The sequence below is a fragment of the Paralichthys olivaceus genome, chromosome 16 (assembly GCF_024713975.1).
Source record: "Paralichthys olivaceus isolate ysfri-2021 chromosome 16, ASM2471397v2, whole genome shotgun sequence".
Taxonomy (NCBI): Eukaryota; Metazoa; Chordata; class Actinopteri; order Pleuronectiformes; family Paralichthyidae; genus Paralichthys; species Paralichthys olivaceus.
This window is the reverse complement of record NC_091108.1, coordinates 12,785,190-12,808,282: the sequence shown is the minus strand read 5'-3', so window position 1 is coordinate 12,808,282 and position 23,093 is coordinate 12,785,190. Positions and strand designations below refer to the sequence as shown.

Genomic DNA, 23,093 nt, shown 5'->3' with positions numbered 1-23,093 from the left:
ATCCGCTGCTGGTCGCTAACATCTGCTCCCTATAATATCTGCTGGTGGTCCACAACTCAACATCCATTCAGTGCAGAAGACCTTCAAACGTACGAGGAATATTCACTCTCTTGACCTTTGTTCTGGAATTTCTACAACAGATGACCTGCCCCTCATCTCTCTCACGATCTCGACGGCCTCATCATTTAACAAAGGTTTTGTCAACTCTTTCAAAGTTTATTTGGTTGTTTGTTTGTGACTATTTGCAAAGACACTTTTATGTTGTGTTGACTTTGTACACAACACACATATAAAATGAAACAATGATAATTCAGACCCATCACACACAAAATGTCTAATACAATACACAGCAGTCTGTCTTTCCTTAACCAAGCCTCAACACCAGAGTTCCACTCAGGCAAACTCATAAATATTAATAAACAGCTGAAAACCGTTTCATTTCAAATCAGTTGGTCAGATTTAGTGAAATCAAGACACAGCACAGAGCACATGCACCTCTCTGTATCTATTACCTTGATTCACTCTCTACATGAACTCTTCATGCTTTGAGTGTTGTCAAGTTTTAAAGGATTAATCAGTATGAATAATCAAGTCATTCCACTTTTACATTTTTATTCATAAAACATGTGGAAAATATCAAACATTCATTTTTTTAAACAAATACTTTACAATTAATATCAGCCATACTGTGTTGCAGTAAAGACTTTGCAAAGGAACAAACTCAGCAGTTTATTTTGAAGTAAACAAAACATGTACCGAGGTCCTCAGTGGGTCGAACTAAAATGTACCTTACCTACAATAGAGTAACTGTAAAGTGAAAGTGATGCCAGTTATGAAAATCAACAGCAAAGAACAAAAGCGTCTGATGTAAAGGAACGCTACATTAAGTCAATACAATTTTACGCTGCCCTCATGTGGAAGAAATTAGTGTAACAGGAAGAACTGAAATGAGAAAAATACAATAACTCCAAAGTGCCTATAAAAACATTAACATTTATGTTTCATCATGAAACAACGTATGTGCAAACAGGTAACAGTCAATCTTATTTAGCAGAAATATTACTATTGGTACTAATTCCTTTACTCCAGGCAAAATGTGCACAGCTTAAAAACATTACATCACAGTGAGAGTGAAATGCTAAAAATCTAAAGGGAATTACAGTCAGGCAGCAGCAAGGAGACTCAACTGCAATGTCAACAAATCACCTACTTTTCTGATGCATCACAGTCTCCAAACACATTGAAATTCACTTTTCTTACCTTTGGAACATTAATACACAGTGCTGGCTGGTTCCAGTTATTAAATCTAATGTAATTTTGAATTGTCGTCAATATCAGCTTAGCATGAAGACTCACATTTGTTAAGTACCTGTGCAGCTCAACCACCAAATACACACCAAATGTACCACAACACTACATTAGGACCATTGCAGATATATAATATACTATATATCCAAATGTACTGCAACTAATACTGTGTATCAGAACTGGTCAAACAGATACTGGGTTCATGCACAACAATAGACTGAGTTGTATTAATGGTCTGCAATGGAAATTTGACACAATATATTTTTTAAGTCACATTTTTATAAAGTTTATAATAAAAATACCTCCAGGAAAGAGTTAAAAGATGAGCTAAACAAGCAGCAAAAATCTGACGAAGTTTAAAGCGGAAAAGTTCAACATTTTCGGGAACATGCTTTTTCCCCAAGAGTTGATGAGAAGGTGGATGTGGCTCTGCATCTGTTTCCCTGTTTCCAGTGTTCATGCTAAGTTAGCTGTCTCCTGGCTGCGGCCTCATATTCAACAAACAGACATAGGAGTGGAAATATTCTCATCCAACTCTCAGCATGAAAGCCTCTTCCCCCAAAATGCTGAACTTTTCCTTTCTTTTAGAGCTGGTAAAACAAACTTTTACAACCATTCCAATGTGTGCCAGTGTAATAAAAGTGAGCCCATGACCCCTTTGCTTTCAGAAACAATTTCAGTTACTAAAAGTCTGTTCATGATGCTCCAGTGCCCCAAATAATGCACTGAATGGAAGCATGCCAGATGACACAGTGCAGTACTCCCTCTTTTTCCAATTTTCCTCTTACCCTGCTATAATGCATTTCACTATTTTACTGTTTGTGTTTTCCCTCCAACTGCTCTTCTGCGTCTCCTCTCCCCCGTCAGGGTGCGGTGTTGATCTCAGAGCAGGCTGGCCAGGCTGGTTGTCGGTCCATTCTGAGGCTGCAGCTGCACGGGGGGGAGGCCGTCTGTCCACTGCAACACAACGCATTACAACATCACTCTCTTTCACAGGGTGAGCTGACTCACTGTTTACAAGCTGTCTGACTGATATTGCGCTTACACTGATGAGGTTGTGTTCTGGGAGGCTGCAGGCTGCGATGTGGTCCTGCAGGAGCTGCTGGGAAAAGTTCTGGTGCATCTGAGCCGCCTCGTGGGCGTCTATGGTGTTTCCACAAGCTTTGTTCAGATCTGCCCAGGAACAGAGCACTGTGAACACTCATGACCACAGCAGCAGTTTTATATTTGCTGATTCAAATTTGTTTTGACCGTTAATGTACACTGTGCTGTATTGATCTAACTACTGGACCACATATAGGTGTCTCTGCTTCCTCTACAGAAGATCTCTCCCAGCATGATTGCTGAATCTTGATGGGTAGAACATGCAGGCGGCAGGACATCACCTGTTATTGTTTACAGCATCTTCTATGTCAGTGGTACCTCCCTATCATCTGTAGATATTTATGTTCTTGTGTTTATTATTTTTTTTATATCAGACCACAAAAGAAAACATCTAAATCAGATAGTGTTTAAAGTGACTGCACATGTACATACTGGAGATTGAAGTCATTAAAGCCCTCCTCTTGCGCCCCCATTTGGCCAAAATATACATTTATCTTCAAATAGGCAGATTGCATTGAAAGTTGTGAATCCAACACCTGATATCAGTTAATCATTATTTAATTGACTTGCATGGAGTGCCAGAAAGGTTTTGTTTGAACAGATCATGAACTTGAGTGTGAGTAACAGCTGTACCTTTGAGAAGAGCGGAGGACCAGAGCTGCACAGACATGTCTGGGATCTTGCTGGCAAGCTGCATGGCAGGAACCACCATGTTGTTACTTTCCTGGAGGAAATTTGGAACCAGACATGAAGCCAAGATCACATAAGACACCAGTACCACAGTGTGTGGTGGAGCAGATGGAGTATTTGGTGATGTGTGGCCTCACCCTGTGGTTGCCCAGGACAAAAAAGATGTGGCCCAGTAACACGAGCGAGCAACCTGTCAGCCTGTTTAGATCCTCTGCGTTAGACATCTTCAGGGTCTCCCTTAGAAATCTTCTGTTGAAGCAAATTTACATGTAAAGCTTATATCTTATTCTAAACCTAGGCACAGAGCGTCAACACATAATGATAAGTATATATTGCTCAGAGCCTGCATGTGTTCTTACTTGGCCTCGTTGTAACGTCCCTGGAAGAAAGACAGGAGGCCTCTGATGTAAAATGCTGCTGCCCGAAGACAATGAGAGCTGAGGAAGTCAAGGTCCCATTATTTTAAATTTATGAAAATGTTACATGTTAAAAAAAACATGTCACATACAAACTTATGACGTGATATTGTCTCTATAGTTACCCGACAGGAAAGTTGTGATCTGGATTAATCCTCTCCAGTAGACTGTACAGCTGTTGATTAGTAAAGGAAATTATCCAATTATAAGAATATATATATATTCTTCTAATAAATATAGAGATAGGAGAAGGAAATAGCAAACTGACCTCTTGATGTCTGGTGCCCTCCCGGATGTAGACGCTGGCCAGGTTGGTCACAATGAACGTCCACAGCTCCTGGTGCGTGGTCATCTAACAGAAGGAAAACAGAGAGACAAGATTGAGTCGTTTAAAACTCACATAGTTTTATACCCCAAACTATTCCTTCTTCAAAATATCACATTTATTGCTGTCACGTGATTACCTTGTTAATGTTTTCAGTAACCAACACAAACAGACCAGTTAAAGGATTAAAGACAACTTGTTTCAGTGTTGTACTGGGTTTTGAAGCTCTGGATAAACTTGAGGGGTCCACGTTACAGACAAGAGGAAACCGCGAGGATGTAAAACTCACCTGAAGAGCGGCAGTGAACTGAGCCTCAGCGTTATCCATGCAGTTCACTGAGATACAGTAGAGGCCCTGATACAGAAAAAGAGCAAACTGGTGTGAATGGTTCGTACTGTCAGGGGGTGTTTTCACACATGAAAGTCCAGAACAAGGTTTGTGGCTTTGTTACGTTAAATTTGATCTGTGTTGCAACATAGGGAGCAGACTTAAGATTTTGTAAGACAAACATATGTCCTGTCGTCATCACCTATGTGGGCTGTGTCTACCCATACTTGATACTGATTGGTTTGTAGAAGGCCGTGTGTCTGACATCGGAGTGACTGAATGAACTGGTTGTTTTTGTTCATTTCGTTGGCACTGTAATATCATTATCGTGTTACTACCAGCATCATTAACTTCAGGCACTGTACTCGACACTAGTTTGAATGCATCAGATAAATGTCCCAATCGTTCAAACATTATATCGTCTGAGGCGCTTCTTTTTCTTCTTCTATTTGGTTTGGACTAAACTAAAAGCAGTTCTACTTCACACACACTTTAACAAAATCATTAATTAGAAAAAAAAATAATGTTCAAACGTGTAAGCAGAATTTTGCTGCACATTTTAATGGATACAAGAGCAAATTATAGACCTACAATTAATAGCACCAAAGAAAATGTTGGTACCATTGTTAAACATGTTTCTTCTTGTCATTTGTTTTACCATTAGACAGCTTGTGTTTCCTTTTCTCATCGACTTACCAGCAGTGTGTGAAGCTGGGCAGCATGATTTGTAAATAACCTGGGAGACTGTTGGCAAAGCTGACAAACCTGAGAAATCTAAACATAACAAAAAAAAAGTCTTAAACAAGACAGACAGCCTGCAGAGTAAACTGTTATTATTAAATCTGGGCTTCTGTTTTCACAGCTTATTTAACACGTCACCTCTTGTAAAGCTGTGGCTTTGTGTCCTGTGACGAGCCGACACATGATGATGTGTTCCAACAGGATGACTTGGAACGTGGACAGGATGGGGCTGCTGTCCAGCACTTTGAACACATTCAGACAGATCAGTGATGATTCAATAGCACTGGCATTTAGCAGGAAAACATCAGTGAGAGGATCTCTGCAAACTTACTCTTCAGCTTCTCCAGCTGCATGAGAGCTTTGTCTGTGTACTTCTGTGCTTTCTCCAAGTAACCCGCCTGCATGGAGTGCATCACCGTCACCTTTTTGTATAAAGACAAGACAAAGAGATGTGTTGCAGTTGCACAACACAGAAAATCACAATCTTTTAAGATTACGTGCACTGTTGCAAAATCTCACCATGTACACAAGCACACACATGTGTTCTTTGGGGAGCCAGTGAAAGAGAGCAGCTGGATTAGTGGGAAGGATCTCATCATCATTGAGACTGGAGATGGTCTGGATACACTGCTGAAGCTGCTTCAGACATGGCTTCACACTCTTTACCTAAGCACAACATAGAGATATTAAAGAGCCGACATTAGCAGGATATTTGATGCCAATAATGAGACACGTAGATACGGCCGTACCTGTCCAGCATCAAGGTAGTGTGTGACCTGCAGCACCAGGAAGAAAACTCTGAGGGACTCCTTCTGAATGGGGTTCCCCTGCCAGTTCTCCACAATGGTCCCACACAGCGTCAGCAGAGGATGCACCTCGCTCAGCTTACGCTCCATTAACAGCAACTGAAAAGCCACAGATGCATTTATGCATTTGACAGAACTGTATCAACAGTAAACAAAACAAATACAATGTTAATGTGTATTTAAATAGCAGAGACATTTTAAGCTTACCATTCCTTTACTTAATAAGAACAGAGCTCTGTAGAGAAAGGAGAAGAACATCCAATTTCATGTGAGATAATAAGCATTAAAACATAGATCGATATAGAACGCAGCAGTGTGATCTTGTCACCTTGTGTACTCTGATCCCATGACTCTGGCATATTCTGCTCCAACTCCGAGGAGGTCACATGCAGACACCAAATCCTTTTCCAGTGCATGCAATTGCTGCGAAAGAAAGGAGGATCCCCAGCACATTAATGCTTCAAATACATACATCAGATACAAATACGTTTGTAACACATGATATTTTCTTACTGCCAGCTGAAAAAGCAGTCTGCAGTGCCAGTAGGGGGTTTGCTGAGAGATCTGGATGGCCTTCCGCAAAACAGGTTTGGCAGAGTCCACCAAGTTCTGTAAAAGACAAGATAATAGTTTTACAAAGACAGAAAGAAGCCATCTCTGCTGCAGAAAGTACATTAGTTCACGCTTATGTTAAGATTACGAAGATTATATTTAAGTTTCCCAACCTCACGTGTTTTTTTCTCCCATACTTTGTGCTTTTCCTCCCTCCCTTCCTCCCTCTCTTTCTGCGTATGGTATGTCTGACTCCAGAGCTGCAGGATCCAGATCTGACACAACTTAACTATTGTTATTATTACAGCTATTAACTGGTGCTGCTATCATTAATAAAATCATTACATCTGTAAGTATTAATCTTATTATTTTCATTATAAGAACCAGTCTGAAGGAGCTTAGACATAACGGTTACACAACTGTTCCAGCTCCCCCACCCACCTCTCCTATCTCCCTCATTTCTCTCATCTCACCACAACCAGTCGAGACAGATGGTCACCCACATTGAATTGACGGTTCTGCTAAAATGTCCTGTGTGATCGGGCACTACACAAACAGAATGTAATTGAAATGCTTTTCACGGTCCATTCTAACTACAGGATGCACCTACCTGTTGACAGTAGAACTCCGACAGAATACTTGCTGTTTCGAATTGGACATCTTCAAATTGAGAGATCTGACATTCAATCATTAAGGATTTTTATTCTGCCTCATTTCTAAACCAAAAGATTAATCCTGAAACAGAACATGTGCGTGGTTGTCTGAATATCACACTCCTTACATCAACACGCATGTAACCTCAAATCATTCAGAAAAAAGATACTTGTTGTGATATGAGCCACTGTGGAGAGAAGCAGAAAAATAAATGTTAAGAGTCAGCATCACACTGTGCACCATCTTAGACAGTGTGTTGATAAAGAAGCATTAAACACTGGAGGTGTTCCACATGTACTCATTCGTCAGGGATTCATTGTTTTGTGTGTGTGTGTATATGTGTGTGTGTGTGTGTGTGTGTGTGTCTGCTTCTGCTGCTCACCGCTTTCTGCAGGTGAGTCTGGGCCAGCTCACTGTTCTTGGTGTGGCGGTACAGCACCGAGCCCAGCTGCAGGTGAGTCCGGGCCTCGACCCTCGGGGGCGGCTTGAACTGAAACACCGCCTGCAGACAGTGGACGCACAGGCGGATCTTCGGGGGACTCGACGTGCGGAAATGTTCCGCAAAACCCAGCAGGGCCAGGTACCAGGGCCCCGGTGCCTCTGGGCTGGCTGCCATCTTAGCTTGTCCTCAGTCAAAACAACAACAACAGGAGGAACCGGTTCAGCTCTGGACTGATGTCCCTGGTCCCTGGTCCTCAGCTGCCGGTGGAAGCTCCTGTGTTTTCTGTTTCAGCCATTGAACCCACCAGCGCCTAGATATGTAGAAGAGATAAACATCCGGTCTGCATTTTCAAAATAAGATCTTACATGTATAATTCAGTGTTACGTTTTGTGTAGTTCCGGTTAATACACTGAATTAACTGTAACATCAATTGAATATTTACAGTTACTCACTTCTTAACTCACTAAAGTGTAGTTACTCTTGGCGTTCACTGCGAACACATGCAAATAGAAAAAAAACACGTGCAAATACAGAAACGCGCTGCAAAAGGCGAAAACGACGAAATGTTTAAAGGGGATCCTAAAAAACTGTCTGTAGTTCAATGTTTTGTGAAGTTATTAAAATATGCTACCGGTAAGTGGAGTATTTGCTTGTGTAGTCAAATATATGATGTTTTCTTAATTTGCACGTGTTTTACCTGTTTGTATGTGTTTCTTAGGTTGCAGTGTGTTGAGCTCTCTCGGCCAACGCACATTCCGGTTAATACAGTGACTTAACAGCAACATCAAATCAATATTTAGAGTTTCTCTCTACGAAATCCACTTAATTCTATTACTATTTGCGTCCAAATACCTCCTTTACTTTGAAGGGGAAGTAAAGCAAGGTAAAATAAAGCTTTCACTAAAAACCCCATGGTTATTCCTTAAGTTAAATACAACAACGACGTGGTGCATTGTTTTTATATAAAACATATTGACTTCTCTATTTGCGTTCATTCATTCACACGTTATAACACCGCTAATACTGAAGTCATTGACTTCGGGTAGAACCGGAACTAGTTTCGCAGTCTATGTTCTAACCGAGACAGTATACGCGTGGGACCTCTTTTTGCGGAGTTTGCTATTCACTTACATATTTCCCCTCATCACGCCCCGCGTTGAACAATTCGCTACGTAAAATGCGTAAATCGGCAGCGGTGTTCGGTTCATTCATAACAGTGGTGCAGTGTGACACTGGGCGGTGGTAGCAGGTACGTGAATACACTTGTGTCTTTGACGTCGTTTTATTCAGCGGAAACATTCAAATAACTTTACGCAGAGGACACTGTGCATGTCAGCAGCCACAGTCAACACCAGGAGACAAGTCAGGGCAACATCCACATGCTAACTGCAGCTAGCACTAGCTGTCTGTCTCATCTTTTGACATCTCCTCGGTCACGCGTCCTTTCAGGCTGTAAAACAAGGAGGCGAGATGGCGAGACGCAGGATCACGCAGGAGACGTTTGACGCCGTTGTCAAAGAAAACACGGAGGAGTTCGAGATGGAGCCTGACGAGGCCCTGAGGGAAGCTGTGGAGCAGTTCGAGTCTCAGGGTAAATGTTACAGAGACGACTCGTGTATCAACGATGGACAGATCATTAAATCTGCTAAATTATTGATCATGGCAGAGGCGTGGTCTCCAGTGACACAGCACACTGGTGCCTTGAGGTCTGATGTTAATGTACATATTGGAATAACGTGAACTGAGACCACACTCGCCTGGTCAAACACTGCAACAAATGTTTGTGTATTTTGAATCCCCGAGGATTTTTAAAGTGTGATGATTGTATCACACTTTGTAATTATTAATTTTATTTTTTTCATACTGATATGGACCTATGAGTCTTAAGTAAAGGCAAACGAACACAAAACAAATAAAAAGAATCTGTTTTTGCAGTTCTTTGAATTGCTTGTATTCTAAAATGACAACAGTTGTGGAATGAATACTAAAGTTAATCTAAACTCCCTCAGTGGCCTCACACACACAGATCTACTATTTAGGGGGATTTAAGTGGATGGAGTATTAAAAACTAATAATTTATCTCCATCATATTTTAATAAACTGGAGATGTCAATATTGACTGAGTGACCTACACACAATATCAGACTGCATTGAGCTCAATTGGATATTGACATTCTAATTTTTATTATTTTCCACTAAGCGTGCAGTTTTGAGTATGGTCTCACACTCCTGCCGGCTTCCTTCACATGTCATTTTCATTGTACACTTTTGAGTTGGTAGTTGCCTTTTATTTGTTAATTATGTTTATTTTTCAACCTATTCTTTCCTAGTCTTGATATTGTATTGTGTGTTAACACATTAACCCTATTCTCCTCTTTGGATGCAGGTGTGGACCTCAGTTACATAGTAAAAGCTGTACCCACTGCGTCATCTGATGAGAAACAAGGAGAGCGAACACATGAGGTCTTACAGGTCAGCCCTGGCATGTTTGGTGAACAGGATGCTGCTTATCTTGAAAGTATTTCTTGTAAAAAATCTACTATTTCACTTGCAGGCTTTGGATTCGCTCCGAATTGGAAAAGACTCTTCTGAAGTGATGGAATTGACATCAGACATAAAATGCTTCACTGAGCAGTGCTCCCTTGGATTTGCCCAAAGGTACCTAGCTGCCCAAAAAGATGCCTATCCCATCATCCTCTGCTACTGCAAAAAGAGTTTGGAGGAGCGGGAGGCAGTGCTGGCAGCTCTCTCCGCTCTGGTTGCACTGACAGATGGACAGCCGGACTTGTTGGATGCGGAGGGCCAGCAGTTTCTTTTGGACGCCCTTAAAAAGTACCAGGCAGATTCCTCTGTGACACGTGTAGCCATCTGCGCTGTGCGTCACTGCAGTTTGAAGCATGAACAGAACAGGCAGGATTTGGTAAAAGGCGGAGTCCTGCCCCTGCTGACCACTGCCGTCAAACAACATATTGGATGCGCAGAGCTGGTGAAGGAGGCCTCTGCAGCTCTCAGGTTCATGACCTTTGATGATGATGTCCGAGTTACGTTTGGGAATGCTCATGAACATGCCAAGAGTATCGTTCTCGAGCACAATGGACTGAAGGTCTTAATTGAGGCTTCAAAAGGTAAGAATGGCTGGTTTATTTGAAGGGGTTATCTTTATAACGTAAACTACCATGTTCTGATCTCATGATTGTAATTTCTTTTTTGTCACGTTCCTCCCTCACAGCTCACCCTGATAATTCTTCTGTTCTGACTGAGCTCTGTGCAACCTTGTCCCGTCTGGCTGTGAGGAACGAGTTCTGTCAAGACATCTGTGACCTGGGGGGATTGAAATTCATGATGACGCTGCTTGCAGACAGCTATGAGACAGCGGTATTGTACAAAAAAACAAGGGATACAAACTGATTCAACTTCCATGTTCCACTAACTGAACTGGTTTTCCTCTTGCAGGAGTTGGTTCGGCAGGTCCTTAACGCAATAAAAGCCGTAGCAGGAAATGATGATGTGAAAGACGCTGTTGTTAATGCAGGAGGCGTCCAGCTCATTGTTATCGCCATGAACAGACACATGTGCAACTCAGCTGTGAGTTAAATGTCATACTTATGGATTTGATATAGACTCATAAAAAACATTTTTAATCACAGGTTGTTTTTTTGTTATGTAAAATACATTTAAATCTGCAATCTTTTTAAACATTCGTCCATGTTTTCTTGTAGGTGTGTGAAAATAGCTGTGCATGCCTCTCTGTCCTTGCTTTGCGTAAACCAAACAACTGCAAAACCATCATGGAGAATGGAGGTGCCTTGGCTGCGGTGGAGGCCATGAAGGCACATACTGATGCTGTAAATGTGCAGGTAATATGCGGTCATTATTAATTGATATGCTCACTTGTAAGATGCCCTGTGACTTTGTGCTAACTCTGTCTCTGTTTCCTTTCTTTATGATCAGAAACAGGCTTGTATGCTTCTGAGAAACTTGGTTGCACGCATGCAAAACTACACACAACCAATCCTGGATATGGGAGCAGAGGCTCTGATAATTCAGGCAGTGAAAACCCATCAGGACTGTGGCGATGTGGGTAAAGCAGCCCTCAGAGATCTGGGATGCCAGGTGGAGCTGCGAGAGCTGTGGACTGGGAAACATGGCAGCCTCACCAACTGAAAGAAGAGAAGAGCATCATTGAACACCTCCACCCACAATGAGTTTGCCTGAAATACATTTTTAAGAGGGTGAAATGTCAGAATCAGAATGTATACTTATAAAGCAAACAGATGCACCTACCTTGCTAGACACATTTGTACAAAGTAGTTATTGTAGAAAACGCTTGTGAGCAGTGCAGTCACCTGTCCCACACGCATCGATATTAAAACATATTCAAATGTTATTTCTCCAGTCCTTTTTCTGTTTTTGATATAGGAAAATGTCATTGTAATCCTGATGTACTCGTCTTATTTGCTATTAATATTTTGTTAAAATGTTTTAAGTCCAATTTTATATCTACATTATTCATTTTCAAAAGTTGGGTAAAGAAATGTGTTGCTGCAATGCAAACACTGTAACTGCATTGTTTTGTGCAGAATGCGTCCCCATGTTGACAGGAACTTTGAAATGTATTAAATGCCTTATATGTGCACTATAACAAAACATTTCAGTTTTTTTGTTCGTTTTTCGTTTGTCAAAGAATTCTTACTGTGTAAAACTGAAATCTCTGATGTTTAAACCAATCATGGATGACGTTGTATTCTGTATGACTATGATAAAACTCAACCTTTACATTATTGTGTGGCTGTGTGCATATCATGATGCACTGGGTCTAAATGAACTTCCAGTGTATTTTTTTTTATAATCACTAGTTTATCCATCTAATCACTTAGCTTTTAAACTCTGGGGAGTTTCCTGCTCACGCCCCCGTAACCGACCTATCCAGGCACGCCTCCCCTCGGACTCCATTTCCCACAATGCCTGGGCGCTTGTCCTTGTCGGACCTCGGTGTGGCGGAGCTAACGTTCAGCGGTGACAGCAGCTGTAGGAGCAGCATGGACGGTGTCAGTCCCCCGGAGTCTGTCGGGCTAACGAATCTCCTGCAGGTGTAGAAGAAGCTGCGTTTAGCGCCGCGAGACATCGTTTTGTTTTTATTTTTAATGGCGACTCAAGGGAATTTCTAGAGTAATAATAACGTTAGTGTAGCGGGGAAGCTAACAGCTAGCTCACGATACTGAACCTGGTATTTGGCTAACTTAGGAACAAGAACCCGTTAACCGCACTAACTGGAATAACTCGGGATATTCACGCACCAGGAGATCACCAGTGTCTGAGCTGGTGTCAGACTGTGTGAGGTAAGAGAACCACTGACAGATCAGTGTTCAGACCGTGGCTGTTTGTTTGTGAGAGGGTAAGTTTGGTCAGATCTGGTGGAGAGAGAAGCTTGGAGACTGTTAAATCATTCATGAATGTGCAATTCTTTACTAAACTGTAACCTTGCTGTGATTGTGTCTATACAATCTCCGGTTTAATGCAAACAATCCTGACTTACAATCAGAAGACTAGCAATAATACTAGAAGGTAAATGATACCGTTTATAAAACAAGGCTGTTACAAAACCATTACAAAACAAACACAGTGAAACGACCATGAGGTACACACAATCCCGAGGAGATCTTATATCCTTCATTTCAACAGCAGCCATGGGTTCTGTCAAAAGTAAATGGACAGAAGATTAATTCAGTAATTGTATTATTTAACTCATTTATTAAACATTAATGTAGAAGGTGATGGTTTGCGTCCTCTCTCTTTCTTATCATGATAAAACCTGTTGGGATATATAAACATATGGAAGATGAGCACCGTTTCCTCATTCTGTATTAATGAACTGGTTTTATTGACAAAGTAATCCACACAACACACATATGATTAGAGCAGACCTTAAAATTCATTATAAATAAATGTAGCATTTCTTGTGTTGCTGTTCATTAAAAATGAATTGGTTAGTCTTTTTTATCATGTTACTCACCTTGTATCTCCAATAGAACTGAGAAATAAAACATTAGAATCTAGAATGGCACTCTCACCCAGAAGTCCCCTTATAAAACCACTTTTAAATTCACTACATCTGAATTTTAATTTTGATCTGCACAAAATCACACACATTCATAAGTATTGGCCCCTTAAACACTCCTGCCTTTCATCAAGATGTATAAATTATTATCTGAGAAAAGAAGAAAAAGGATCAATCTAGAAAATTATAAACAAAGTGATAAAAACAATCTCTATAGCATCTTCTGATTGGGATCTGCATTCAAATGTTTTGGGTTCTTCCCTGACCAATACTTTGTCCTTCAGCCAAGTTTCATGGTAATCCACCCTCTACTTTTTGTGTCATCTTACTCAAAAACCAACAAACAGACATGGGATAATAAGTATTGCAATACAATTGTTATCAATACCAATATAAAAAAAATTCCAATATATATCATTGTAATGCTTTTACATCTGGCAAGCACAATGAGGAGGTATAACACATGATTAATCTATTTGTAAGTATTTGTTTACTGACATGAATGTTTTTCATCTTGTATTATTTTGGACATATTGCCCAACCCAAGTTAACACACACATATAAATAGTGACTGTCAGTTGTTATTTATATTAACCCATTCTGAAACACCACAGTTTCCTGGAATACTGGTGTTTTACTAATGGTCATTAGGTAACCCAGTTGAAAGGACACGTTAGTCACACTCGTTTCTTAAAAAACAGCTCAGTTCACAAGAAGACATCGCTGTGTATGTAACACTATTAATCCACAGGGACACTGCTGTGTGTGAAGCATGGGAATGTGGTATTGAATAACAGATGACAAGTGAGGCGACCAATCAGAGCTGGCAGTCAGGAACAAGGAACTGTAAAATGATATGCAGTGGAAAGGGGGCTGTAGGGAGGGGTGAGGGATGGACTGTGGGTAAGAACAGTGGGTGAGGTGAAAGAGGACTAGAATGGTCATTTGAGGTTTTGGCTTGAATCCCTATTGTTACTATGCCAATATTGGTTGCCCTTGACAACATGGCTTTTCCGCAGACTCCCCGTTTGCTCACTTGTCTCTCGACAATCTCACCCCATCTCACTTTGTTTGATTCTCCTCACTGTTCACTTCCTTGAACTCTGGGATTTCTGAGTGGATCTTTTCCAAATAATATGTGATTATTTAACAAATGTTCATTATTTAATAGTCACCAGTTGTGATGCTGTATAATACCAATTTAGTGACGTATTAAAACTAAGGATGACATAATTTCATGGCTCTACATTCAATCATATTTGTTGTTTACTGTTAAAAAAACACCTGAAAGCTTATTTACAAAATTCAGAACACAGATTCAGTTGTTTTGGGGGTTTCTTTAACAATCAACCAGAGAGCCTATCAAGGTTAAAGGTTACATGAATAGCTGATTTGTCTGATACAATGATTAGCTCATTGAAAAACATAGTAGACATGTTTTCTTTTGGTCAGGGTGGTGACATTGGGTTGTTTGTCTTGCTCTGAGACTGTTGTGATTGTACAAAGGTGTGGCAACACTGTAATCTGCCATTCTAGCAAAGGACACTTGTCAATGGTGTTCTTGTATTTTTTGTTTTGTTAAGTTCCTGCTGAGACGGCTTTCGTGGGTGTGGAAGTCAGTGAAGCTCAGCTGGATTATTCTCCAGGTAACCATTTACTCAAGGATGTGTATTAACAGTTTCTTGTTGAAAGATACATTCTGTCAGTCATTACTTGCTAAAAACTAGAACAGACTTCTTGGTACAATAGAGAACATGATGAAGCAGCTCCAGTGTTTAAAATCAAATGATCTTGATTTTTAGACAATGCTTGCAGTATATTATAGTCATACATGACTGAATGCCCGTAAAGTTTCAAGTGTCAAAACCAAGCCACTGGAATGTCTTGCTCAGCTAGAAATTGCATATAAATGGACTGTTGTTTCTCTTTCAGGTCTCTCCTCATCAACTGCATAGCTCTCAGTGCCTGGTGTCGCCGCCCCTCCTGTGGTTGAATTCATGATCGCGCTCAGTGACAGCTGTGCGTAGTTCTTGGGGATGGGGAATGGCGTCCAGGAACAACGGGCATCTCTTACACAGGGAGAAGTGCTGCCGCTGGCTTCCTCCAGTCAGTCAGAAGTGAGCTAACATTTTACTTTACACTCTTTATTTATTTTTTGCTTTGTAGCTCAGTTTTAATCTGTGAATTGGACTGTAATTGTTATTTTGTATTTGCTCAATTAACATTATCCAATTGGAAAGCCAGCTTAATGATCAACAGCATATTAAACACGTTTGTGCATGTGAGGATGCAGTGTCACAGGATTCAATCTGTTCGTGTTGGTGACCCTAAAAGCAATTCCTCCATCTCTGAGCAGGGCCTGAAGCACACTCGGTCTATCCTCAACTCGCTCTTCTCAGGAGCTGTAGCAGGAGCTTTGGCCAAGACAGCTGTTGCTCCATTGGACAGGACTAAAATCATCTTCCAAGGTAAGTTGAATGCATGTTGAGCTGAAACAGTCTAAGATTACAAACGACCCAACATAGTGACGCAGAATTATATCCTTGACCCTGTTTAGTTACCTTTGACAGATTAGTCATTGTGCGCACCTACTGTGACAATAACACAACGCCTTTACCTTTTATGCTCCATGCAGTCTTCACCGAAACAATAGCTGTCACTGCTGATAAAAATACAACATCACCAAAGAAAGGCAAAGAATGTAAACAAAACAGTTTTGACACTGGCTTGCTTCCTGCAGGAGGAATGCCCCGGATTTGTGTGTGCTTGACAAACCAGTCATGGAGGTTTTTCCATAGCTTCCTCTTTGAAGAATGTCTTATCTCCACCAACCATCCCTCCCTCCCTCTGTGTGCCCTCATAAATGACATAAATGTGAAAGCACAGAGACAGACATGTTCACAGAGAGCTTAATCCATCGGGCGCTAGAAAAGTTGGAAGATGCACTCAATGACAGCAACAGCGAGCACCATCTAGGCTTCATATTTTTACTTCATAGCTACAGTTTATACTGTGTGAATTCTATGAAGTGTGTTTTTGTTGTTGTTGTTTGAAATATACCCTGGGTATGTAATTTATATTGTACGTTTGTTTTTCAGTGTCCTCGGCACGATTCTCTGCCAAGGTATGTTTGGTTTAGGGAAAATTTATGTCAGTTGCTTATTAAAACAATTAACTGCTTCCTAGTCACATGGGATAAATTGATTCACATCCACTGTAGTTAACATAGTTTCTTAATTTCATTAATTAACTGATAAAAGAACTTGCAGACACATACATGCAGATTTGTGCCATAAACAAACCTATTATCCGCTCCATCTAAGAATGTAAAGTATGTGTTTATGTGTACACACTGACTTACAGGAGGCATACAGGTTGATATACCGCACCTACCTAAAGGATGGCTTCTTCAGTCTATGGAGGGGAAACTCTGCCACCATGGTGCGAGTCATTCCTTACGCTGCCATCCAGTTCTGTGCTCATGAGCAGTACAAGAGGCAGCTGGGCAGCTACTATGGCTTTCAGGGCAAGTAAGTGTCAGTTTATACTCTGAGATTTACTACTAAGTTCTGATTGGTCTTGATTAAGACCCACCTCTGATGAAAATCAAGTTTTTATGTCGTTTCTTTTATGATACTAGACACATCATTAGCAGAATACACAGTCAGCATCATGGCTGAGAATTCCTCCTTAGACAGTTAGGGTTTCAGATGACACATACCTAAGGAACCATTTCTGTCAACTTGTAGGATGGGGTTTTCCATATCCTTTCACCATAGCATTCCTGGAGAAGCTGCAGGTAATGCTAGTAACTCAGTATTTTGCAACCTTAATAAGCTAAGGTAGAGATGTAGAGTTTGCTGTTCTTCCTTTTCTTCTGAGTTGGTCTCTGGTTCAAATGTGTATGTCTGGACAACTAGACGTGCGATTAACAGTATCTACCAAAGGGGAAAACAAGCAGCATGATTGATGAGCACCATCAGGCTACAGGCGAGCAGCTGTGAGCAGGTGGAGATTGGGATGGGGCATATTTATAGATCCGCAAACACTAAATCTGTAAATGGTGTTGAGTTCAATGGAAACCCCCCCCCTGTAATCTTGAGGAACTGATGAGTTATTAGGGGTTTAATCAACCATCACATTTTATGTTGACAAAACGATTTTCTTCATGACATCTGAAGTGTAAAAAACTCAACATTGATGCACATTTGCTGTTTCAGAGCCCTGCCTCCATTACCAAGGTTACTGGCCGGATCTATGGCTGGAACCACGGCAGCCATGCTGACCTATCCTCTGGACATGGTGCGAGCTAGGATGGCCGTAACACCAAAGGAAATGTAAGTATATGTAACTGCTAAAACACATCATCAGTGAATATTAGGGCTCTTACACTGACACTAGCCAAACATGATGGATGTTTTTCTTTCTTTTTGTTCATGTTGCAAACCTGGATGCTAGAGTCCAAAAGTCTTTTGTTGCACAACACCTCACCCAATTTTATCCAAGTACAATAAACACTTTTCAAACGTAGTATTTTTATCCTTTGTTTCAGGTACAGTAATATCCTGCATGTGTTTGTGCGGATTTCTCGAGAAGAAGGCCTGAAGACGCTGTATCGAGGTTTTGCACCCACCATACTGGGTGTAGTTCCCTATGCTGGCCTCAGCTTCTTTACCTATGAGACACTGAAGAAGTTACATGCTGGTAATGCAATAACACTAACTCCATTTATTTTTCACTTGAGCTGTTTTCAGACATGAACTCCAGAGAGTGTCCGGACCCAAGTTTACGGACATTCTCTGGAGTTTTTACTGGGGGGCTGGCAGGAGAAACTACAGAAAATCTCTGCAGCCTCTTTATTGGACATTTGCGTTCTCACATAAAGCCCCTCTGGATAATATCAAGAGATTATCTGTTGTCTGAAAGCGGCTTTAATGTTTATGTTGTATATGTGAATTTTTTTTATTGAATTGCACTCCTTTACAACCTCCTCTCCCTTGTAGAACGCAGCGGCCGCCCACACCCCTACTCGTATGAGCGCCTGTCATTTGGAGCCTGTGCGGGTCTCATTGGCCAGTCGGCATCTTACCCTCTGGATGTGGTACGACGGCGCATGCAGACTGCAGGAGTCACAGGTCACACATACGGCACCATCCTGGGCACCATGAAGGAGATTGTGTATGAGGAGGGGGTCATCCGTGGACTCTACAAAGGTCTCAGCATGAACTGGGTGAAAGGGCCTATTGCAGTGGGGATCAGCTTTACCACGTTTGACCTTACTCAGATTCTCCTGAGGAAGCTGCATCAGATGGGCTACACCTCTCGATAATAGCAAATCGAAGTGGAAAACTGGGATTGAACAGCATCCCCATGAGCCCCCTGAAGAGCAACAAAGTGGGGCAAGAAAGAGAAACACGGGCTCAGGATGTATGGGTACTATGAATGTGTCTCTCCCTTATGTGTGAACAAAGGCTGTGGAGTCCCTGTAGGTGTGAGGTAGGGTAAAGGCTGTTAATAGGGCTGGGCGATAAATCTATAAAGATAATTATCACAAAAAAAAAGTTTCCTCGATAGAAATAAAAGATGAAAGCCCGTTCCCACGAAGACAGGTCATGGCACTAATCTCTTTTACCATCTGAAGCAGAAATGACAGATATAGTGACTTGATTTATATCGTGATACATATCGATATCGACTGAAATGAAAAATGTGATTGTGATAAGATTTTTGTCCGTATCGCCCAGCCCTACATGGTACTGGGTACCTGTACACAATATTGTTGTGTACATTTAAGTGCAATATGCTCAGTGATTTTATGTGTGTGGGTGCTCATAGGTCATCATGCTCCGTGCCCCTTGTGGACCAGTTCAGAGGTTCACACACACACACACACACACACACACACACACACACACACAAACTGACACTTTCAAATGCAATGCATTTCCTACTGACTTTTAACATACATTTGGTTTGATAAGGGTAAATTGTGCCCTCTTGAGATTTGTTTTGATGTGTGTACATCTGTTTTATGGAATTATACCAAAGGTTAGGGTGTGAGCTACTTCAAAGATTATATGATGTTAGTGATGTTAGTACATGTAAGCACAGCATCTCTACTGCCGTCGAATAGTGAGTTGTTGTTGTTTGAGTTGAAGTTGTTTAAATCTCTGAGTCAAGTATCTTTAAGTGAAACTTAATTTGCAGACTTTTAGTTGGAGTTAAGCTTCTGCACTCACACCAGACATGACCTATATTTTATGCCAGTGCCAAAAGATATAAATTACATCTGCCAAGGAGGTTATGTTTCCACCCCTCTCAGTTTGTTTATTTGTTGGTTGGTTTCTTTGTTTGTATTGGTAGCAGAAAACAAAAAGTACTGAACGGATTTCCACAAAGTTGGTGAAAGGATGGGCCAACATGGGCCAAGAAAGAACCATTAAATGTTGGTTTGAATTCGGACAAAGAGACAGATCCAGGAATGTTTCTTAAATCACTTTATTTAACATTGAGAGATAGAACGTTTTCTGACATTTTCACCACTTTCCCAGGGAATAAGTCGTGGGAGAAAAAATATGGAGGCGAACGCCATCTTTGAGTTTGTGGAATTGGGTGTGGAAATCTGGATGTAGCGGCAGATTCACATGTGGTGTCGGATGGGGGTAGGAAGTTTTCTGCCACTGTATGTTAATACATTTTGGCCAAATGCAGACCAAGCAGCAGATCCAGGAATATTTTTTATCACTTCTATCAACATAGTGTGATAGAGCCCTTGGTGGAGCTATGTGCTCAACTGAGTGCCATTCTAATTGAGTTTTAATTGATCATATCATAGGCTTTTACATTGTTTTCAAATGTGATTGATGGTTTTGTTGTCTGACGTATCAAAACGTGATTATACAGACGTGGCTCTGTTCAGTATATCAGCTATCAGACATGTAGTTTCAAGTCATGCACATCAGACAGTTTGATGGGTCATTTTACAGACCTGTGATCATTTAAACAGTAGAGGAACACGTGTACAGCCCTGCAGTGAATACATGAAGTTTACAATGTCTCAATATTGTAGTAGCACTGTAAGAGGTGTTTCTTTTAATCTTTGGTATTTTGTTGATATTGTTTCAGATGAATTAACATTTGACTTCCATATACAGTATGCAAATGTTGTCTGAAGCCTCTGTCTCATGATGAATTTGCTGCAATTTCAAGCTTGTTTTGTGTAAAACTTGACAAGACACCGGTTCCGATTTGAAAAGGTCATTGAAATAATAACTTGCGGTTTGTGTGGACTCACAGTGTAGATCAGTATTTGCTGCTGGAATGAAAACTTGACTGGAAATATGCACACACACAGTGAAGAGCTCGTTTTGTTACAGGTATGATTCAGTACAATTCTCTATTGTACTTTCCCTCAGCACATTCATTTGTGGGTATTTGAGTTTCAGCAGTATTGATGCAGGGCTCCAGTTGTTGAGGAGTGTCAATAGTTTCTATACTTAGACCTTAACCACTGAGGGAGAGTGGTTGAGCCAAGTGGAGCAGAGGGCAGGAAGTTTAAAGCAGAAAGTTTTCTCTTTCAAACACGTGTGAAGATCTTGATTGAAACTCAACATTCAATTTTAGAAAAAAGTACAACATTTGTTTAACTCTTTACCAGGGCTACATAAATGATCACTTTTATAATTTATTATTCCAAAAATTCACCAGAGAAAATACTTTAATATTTACTAAAGTCCAGAGCAATGCCTTAACATTGCTTACCATCATACAAATACCTCAGAATATGAATATGTTTTAAAATACGTTTTGAAAGAAAAAGGTTACACTTTGCGTTTGCAAATATTTAATCAGCAAATATTGTGTTTTTTTCCCAGACTTTTTGAAAAGTTCAATCACCTTAAAGTAAAAAAACAATTATTTTGTCCATTAGCCAGACCATTTATCAACTGATGTTTGTTTTGGGCTCATGTCAATACACTAACTTCAGTTCAAAACTGAAGACCTACCTTTGGTACTCAACCCTTTTCGATACTCGCTGCTCAGGCTACATTTATGTTAAAATTTCACACCCTGCTCTATTCAGCAGCTCTGTTCACCCCCAATTCATTCAATCACAACCCTCCTCTAACCTGCGTCTGTCTGACCAGCATCCTCTCCTCCCCGCTTACCTCTCTGTTCATTGATGCTGTGGTTGTTTTTCTCATTGACCAATGAATCAGGTTTAGGAGAAATGTAGCGTTGAGGTGATGCGTGAAACTAACCAGACTGCATCAGCAAACTTTAACAAAGAAGCAGTTGATGCAAGTTTAGTCTTTTTTTATCTTTAGTTGTTACCTTAGGTAGCAGGAGGAAAATATGTGTAACTATACGTTTAGGTAGAAGACGGGTGGAAACCTACACATGTTCTGAACCGATGTTTCCAAGCGTTGGATGAAAAGTATACAATGCCTGAATGCCGAGTGAAGGACAGTTACTGACACTTAAGTGCCTAGCAAGGAATAGTGATGATTTTACTCCGACTGAGCTACTCCTACTCACCTTTCTGAAGGTTGCTTCCATTTTCTGGCCTTGGGGTTTGAAGTTACTCAAGTATTGAAGAAGCAGCAGGTGTTGTGATGGTTAATGTGACTGAATGTAAAACTTCAGGTGTAGTTTTCGTATGGGAATTTTGTAAAACTTAAAACGCTGCCTTGCGTATTGGTTGGAATGCAATGAAAACAATTTCAAACCTTTTGGAACTGATTTGAGGGATGATTTCATTTGTACCTTGATTTCAGTGGTAAACTGTGAAGAGAATTGCAATGTTTTTAACTCCCCACTGACGTACCTGTAAACACATGATGAAATATAATATTATAGAGAGAGTCTAACAAACCTAGACAATCATTAAATGCCAAAAAGTTTTATGTTTAGTATTTGTTTCAAAATAAAAGTATGATCTTTGTGAAGAACCTGACAGTGGCTTAATGAGATGAAATACTGACTGACACACTACAACAACAAACTGCCAACTTGTCATTTTATTTGCACTGATAAAAGCAAATTGTTTGGGTAATCCCACACTGATGTACAATGCAACTGTATTGACATGTTACAGCAGATCATCTTGTATGTTTGTGTTTCAGTGCAGCAGTGATATAATGTCTGCCTTGTAAATCCCAGTGGTTTGTGCCAACTGAATGTAAACGTACCTTCTAATACCACACCCCATGTCCAGTCTGTAGTGTTCATGGTCAATCTGTAGGAACGTTTTGAAATATCAAATTCTCAAATAAACTAGATGTTAACAACACTTTCTTATCATTTCACTGTTTTCCATGGCTCTAAATGGTTTGTGTTTGTGTCTGTGGAGTAGTTTTTTATTGGAATTAAACTGTAAATACAAAATATTCAGTGTGAGACTCAAGGACGCTAATCATTGTAAGAGCGACTTTCAGGTGATTGATACCTTTTTTTAAACCTTACTTCTATTCTGACAAAAAAAGGAAACTCCAAAAAGTATGATTCAAGTAAAATGTAATTTAATTTATATTTTTTAGATTTAATAGATGGTAACCTACAGATGAATACAGGTCAAAATATAGTCTAATTTATTATTATGTAAATTTTGAATATAAATCATGCTTACAATACAGATCTATCGATCTATCTCTACACAGATGAGTAGTA

At 40.5% G+C, this 23,093-nt stretch overlaps 3 protein-coding genes across 4 annotated transcripts; 2 read left to right on the top strand and 1 right to left on the bottom strand.

Moving 5' to 3' along the window:
* Positions 1–598: 598 nt before the first annotated feature.
* Positions 599–7,717, bottom strand: mau2 (MAU2 sister chromatid cohesion factor). The gene is made up of 19 exons (XM_020099052.2): positions 7,307–7,717; positions 7,094–7,111; positions 6,881–6,946; positions 6,232–6,327; positions 6,047–6,141; positions 5,926–5,953; positions 5,662–5,817; positions 5,432–5,578; positions 5,244–5,334; positions 5,051–5,154; positions 4,868–4,945; positions 4,133–4,198; positions 3,787–3,870; positions 3,644–3,693; positions 3,462–3,539; positions 3,240–3,351; positions 3,046–3,136; positions 2,354–2,481; positions 599–2,265 (listed from the first exon to the last, which is right to left on the bottom strand). Exons 1-19 carry the CDS (start codon positions 7,538–7,540, stop codon positions 2,191–2,193), a joined length of 1,797 nt encoding a protein of 598 aa, XP_019954611.1. The 5' UTR covers positions 7,541–7,717; the 3' UTR covers positions 599–2,190.
* A 718-nt stretch (positions 7,718–8,435) lies between these two features.
* armc6 (armadillo repeat containing 6) lies at positions 8,436–12,147 on the top strand. Its single transcript, XM_020099295.2, has 8 exons — positions 8,436–8,615; positions 8,816–8,957; positions 9,753–9,838; positions 9,921–10,491; positions 10,596–10,741; positions 10,820–10,951; positions 11,086–11,223; positions 11,318–12,147. The coding sequence occupies exons 2-8, from the start codon at positions 8,837–8,839 to the stop codon at positions 11,528–11,530; spliced, it is 1,407 nt and encodes a 468-aa protein (XP_019954854.2). The 5' UTR covers positions 8,436–8,615; positions 8,816–8,836; the 3' UTR covers positions 11,531–12,147.
* Positions 12,148–12,334: 187 nt separating this feature from the next.
* On the top strand, positions 12,335–22,716 carry slc25a42 (solute carrier family 25 member 42). 2 transcript variants are annotated; one of them, XM_069510800.1, is made up of 9 exons: positions 12,335–12,705; positions 15,008–15,070; positions 15,357–15,541; positions 15,781–15,892; positions 16,523–16,548; positions 16,788–16,954; positions 17,645–17,761; positions 17,977–18,128; positions 18,428–22,716. In XM_069510800.1, the coding sequence occupies exons 3-9, from the start codon at positions 15,461–15,463 to the stop codon at positions 18,751–18,753; spliced, it is 981 nt and encodes a 326-aa protein (XP_069366901.1). In that variant the 5' UTR covers positions 12,335–12,705; positions 15,008–15,070; positions 15,357–15,460; the 3' UTR covers positions 18,754–22,716. The 2 variants fall into 2 exon arrangements, with proteins under 2 accessions (XP_069366901.1, XP_069366902.1); XM_069510801.1 differs by lacking the exon at positions 15,008–15,070.
* Positions 22,717–23,093: the final 377 nt, after the last annotated feature.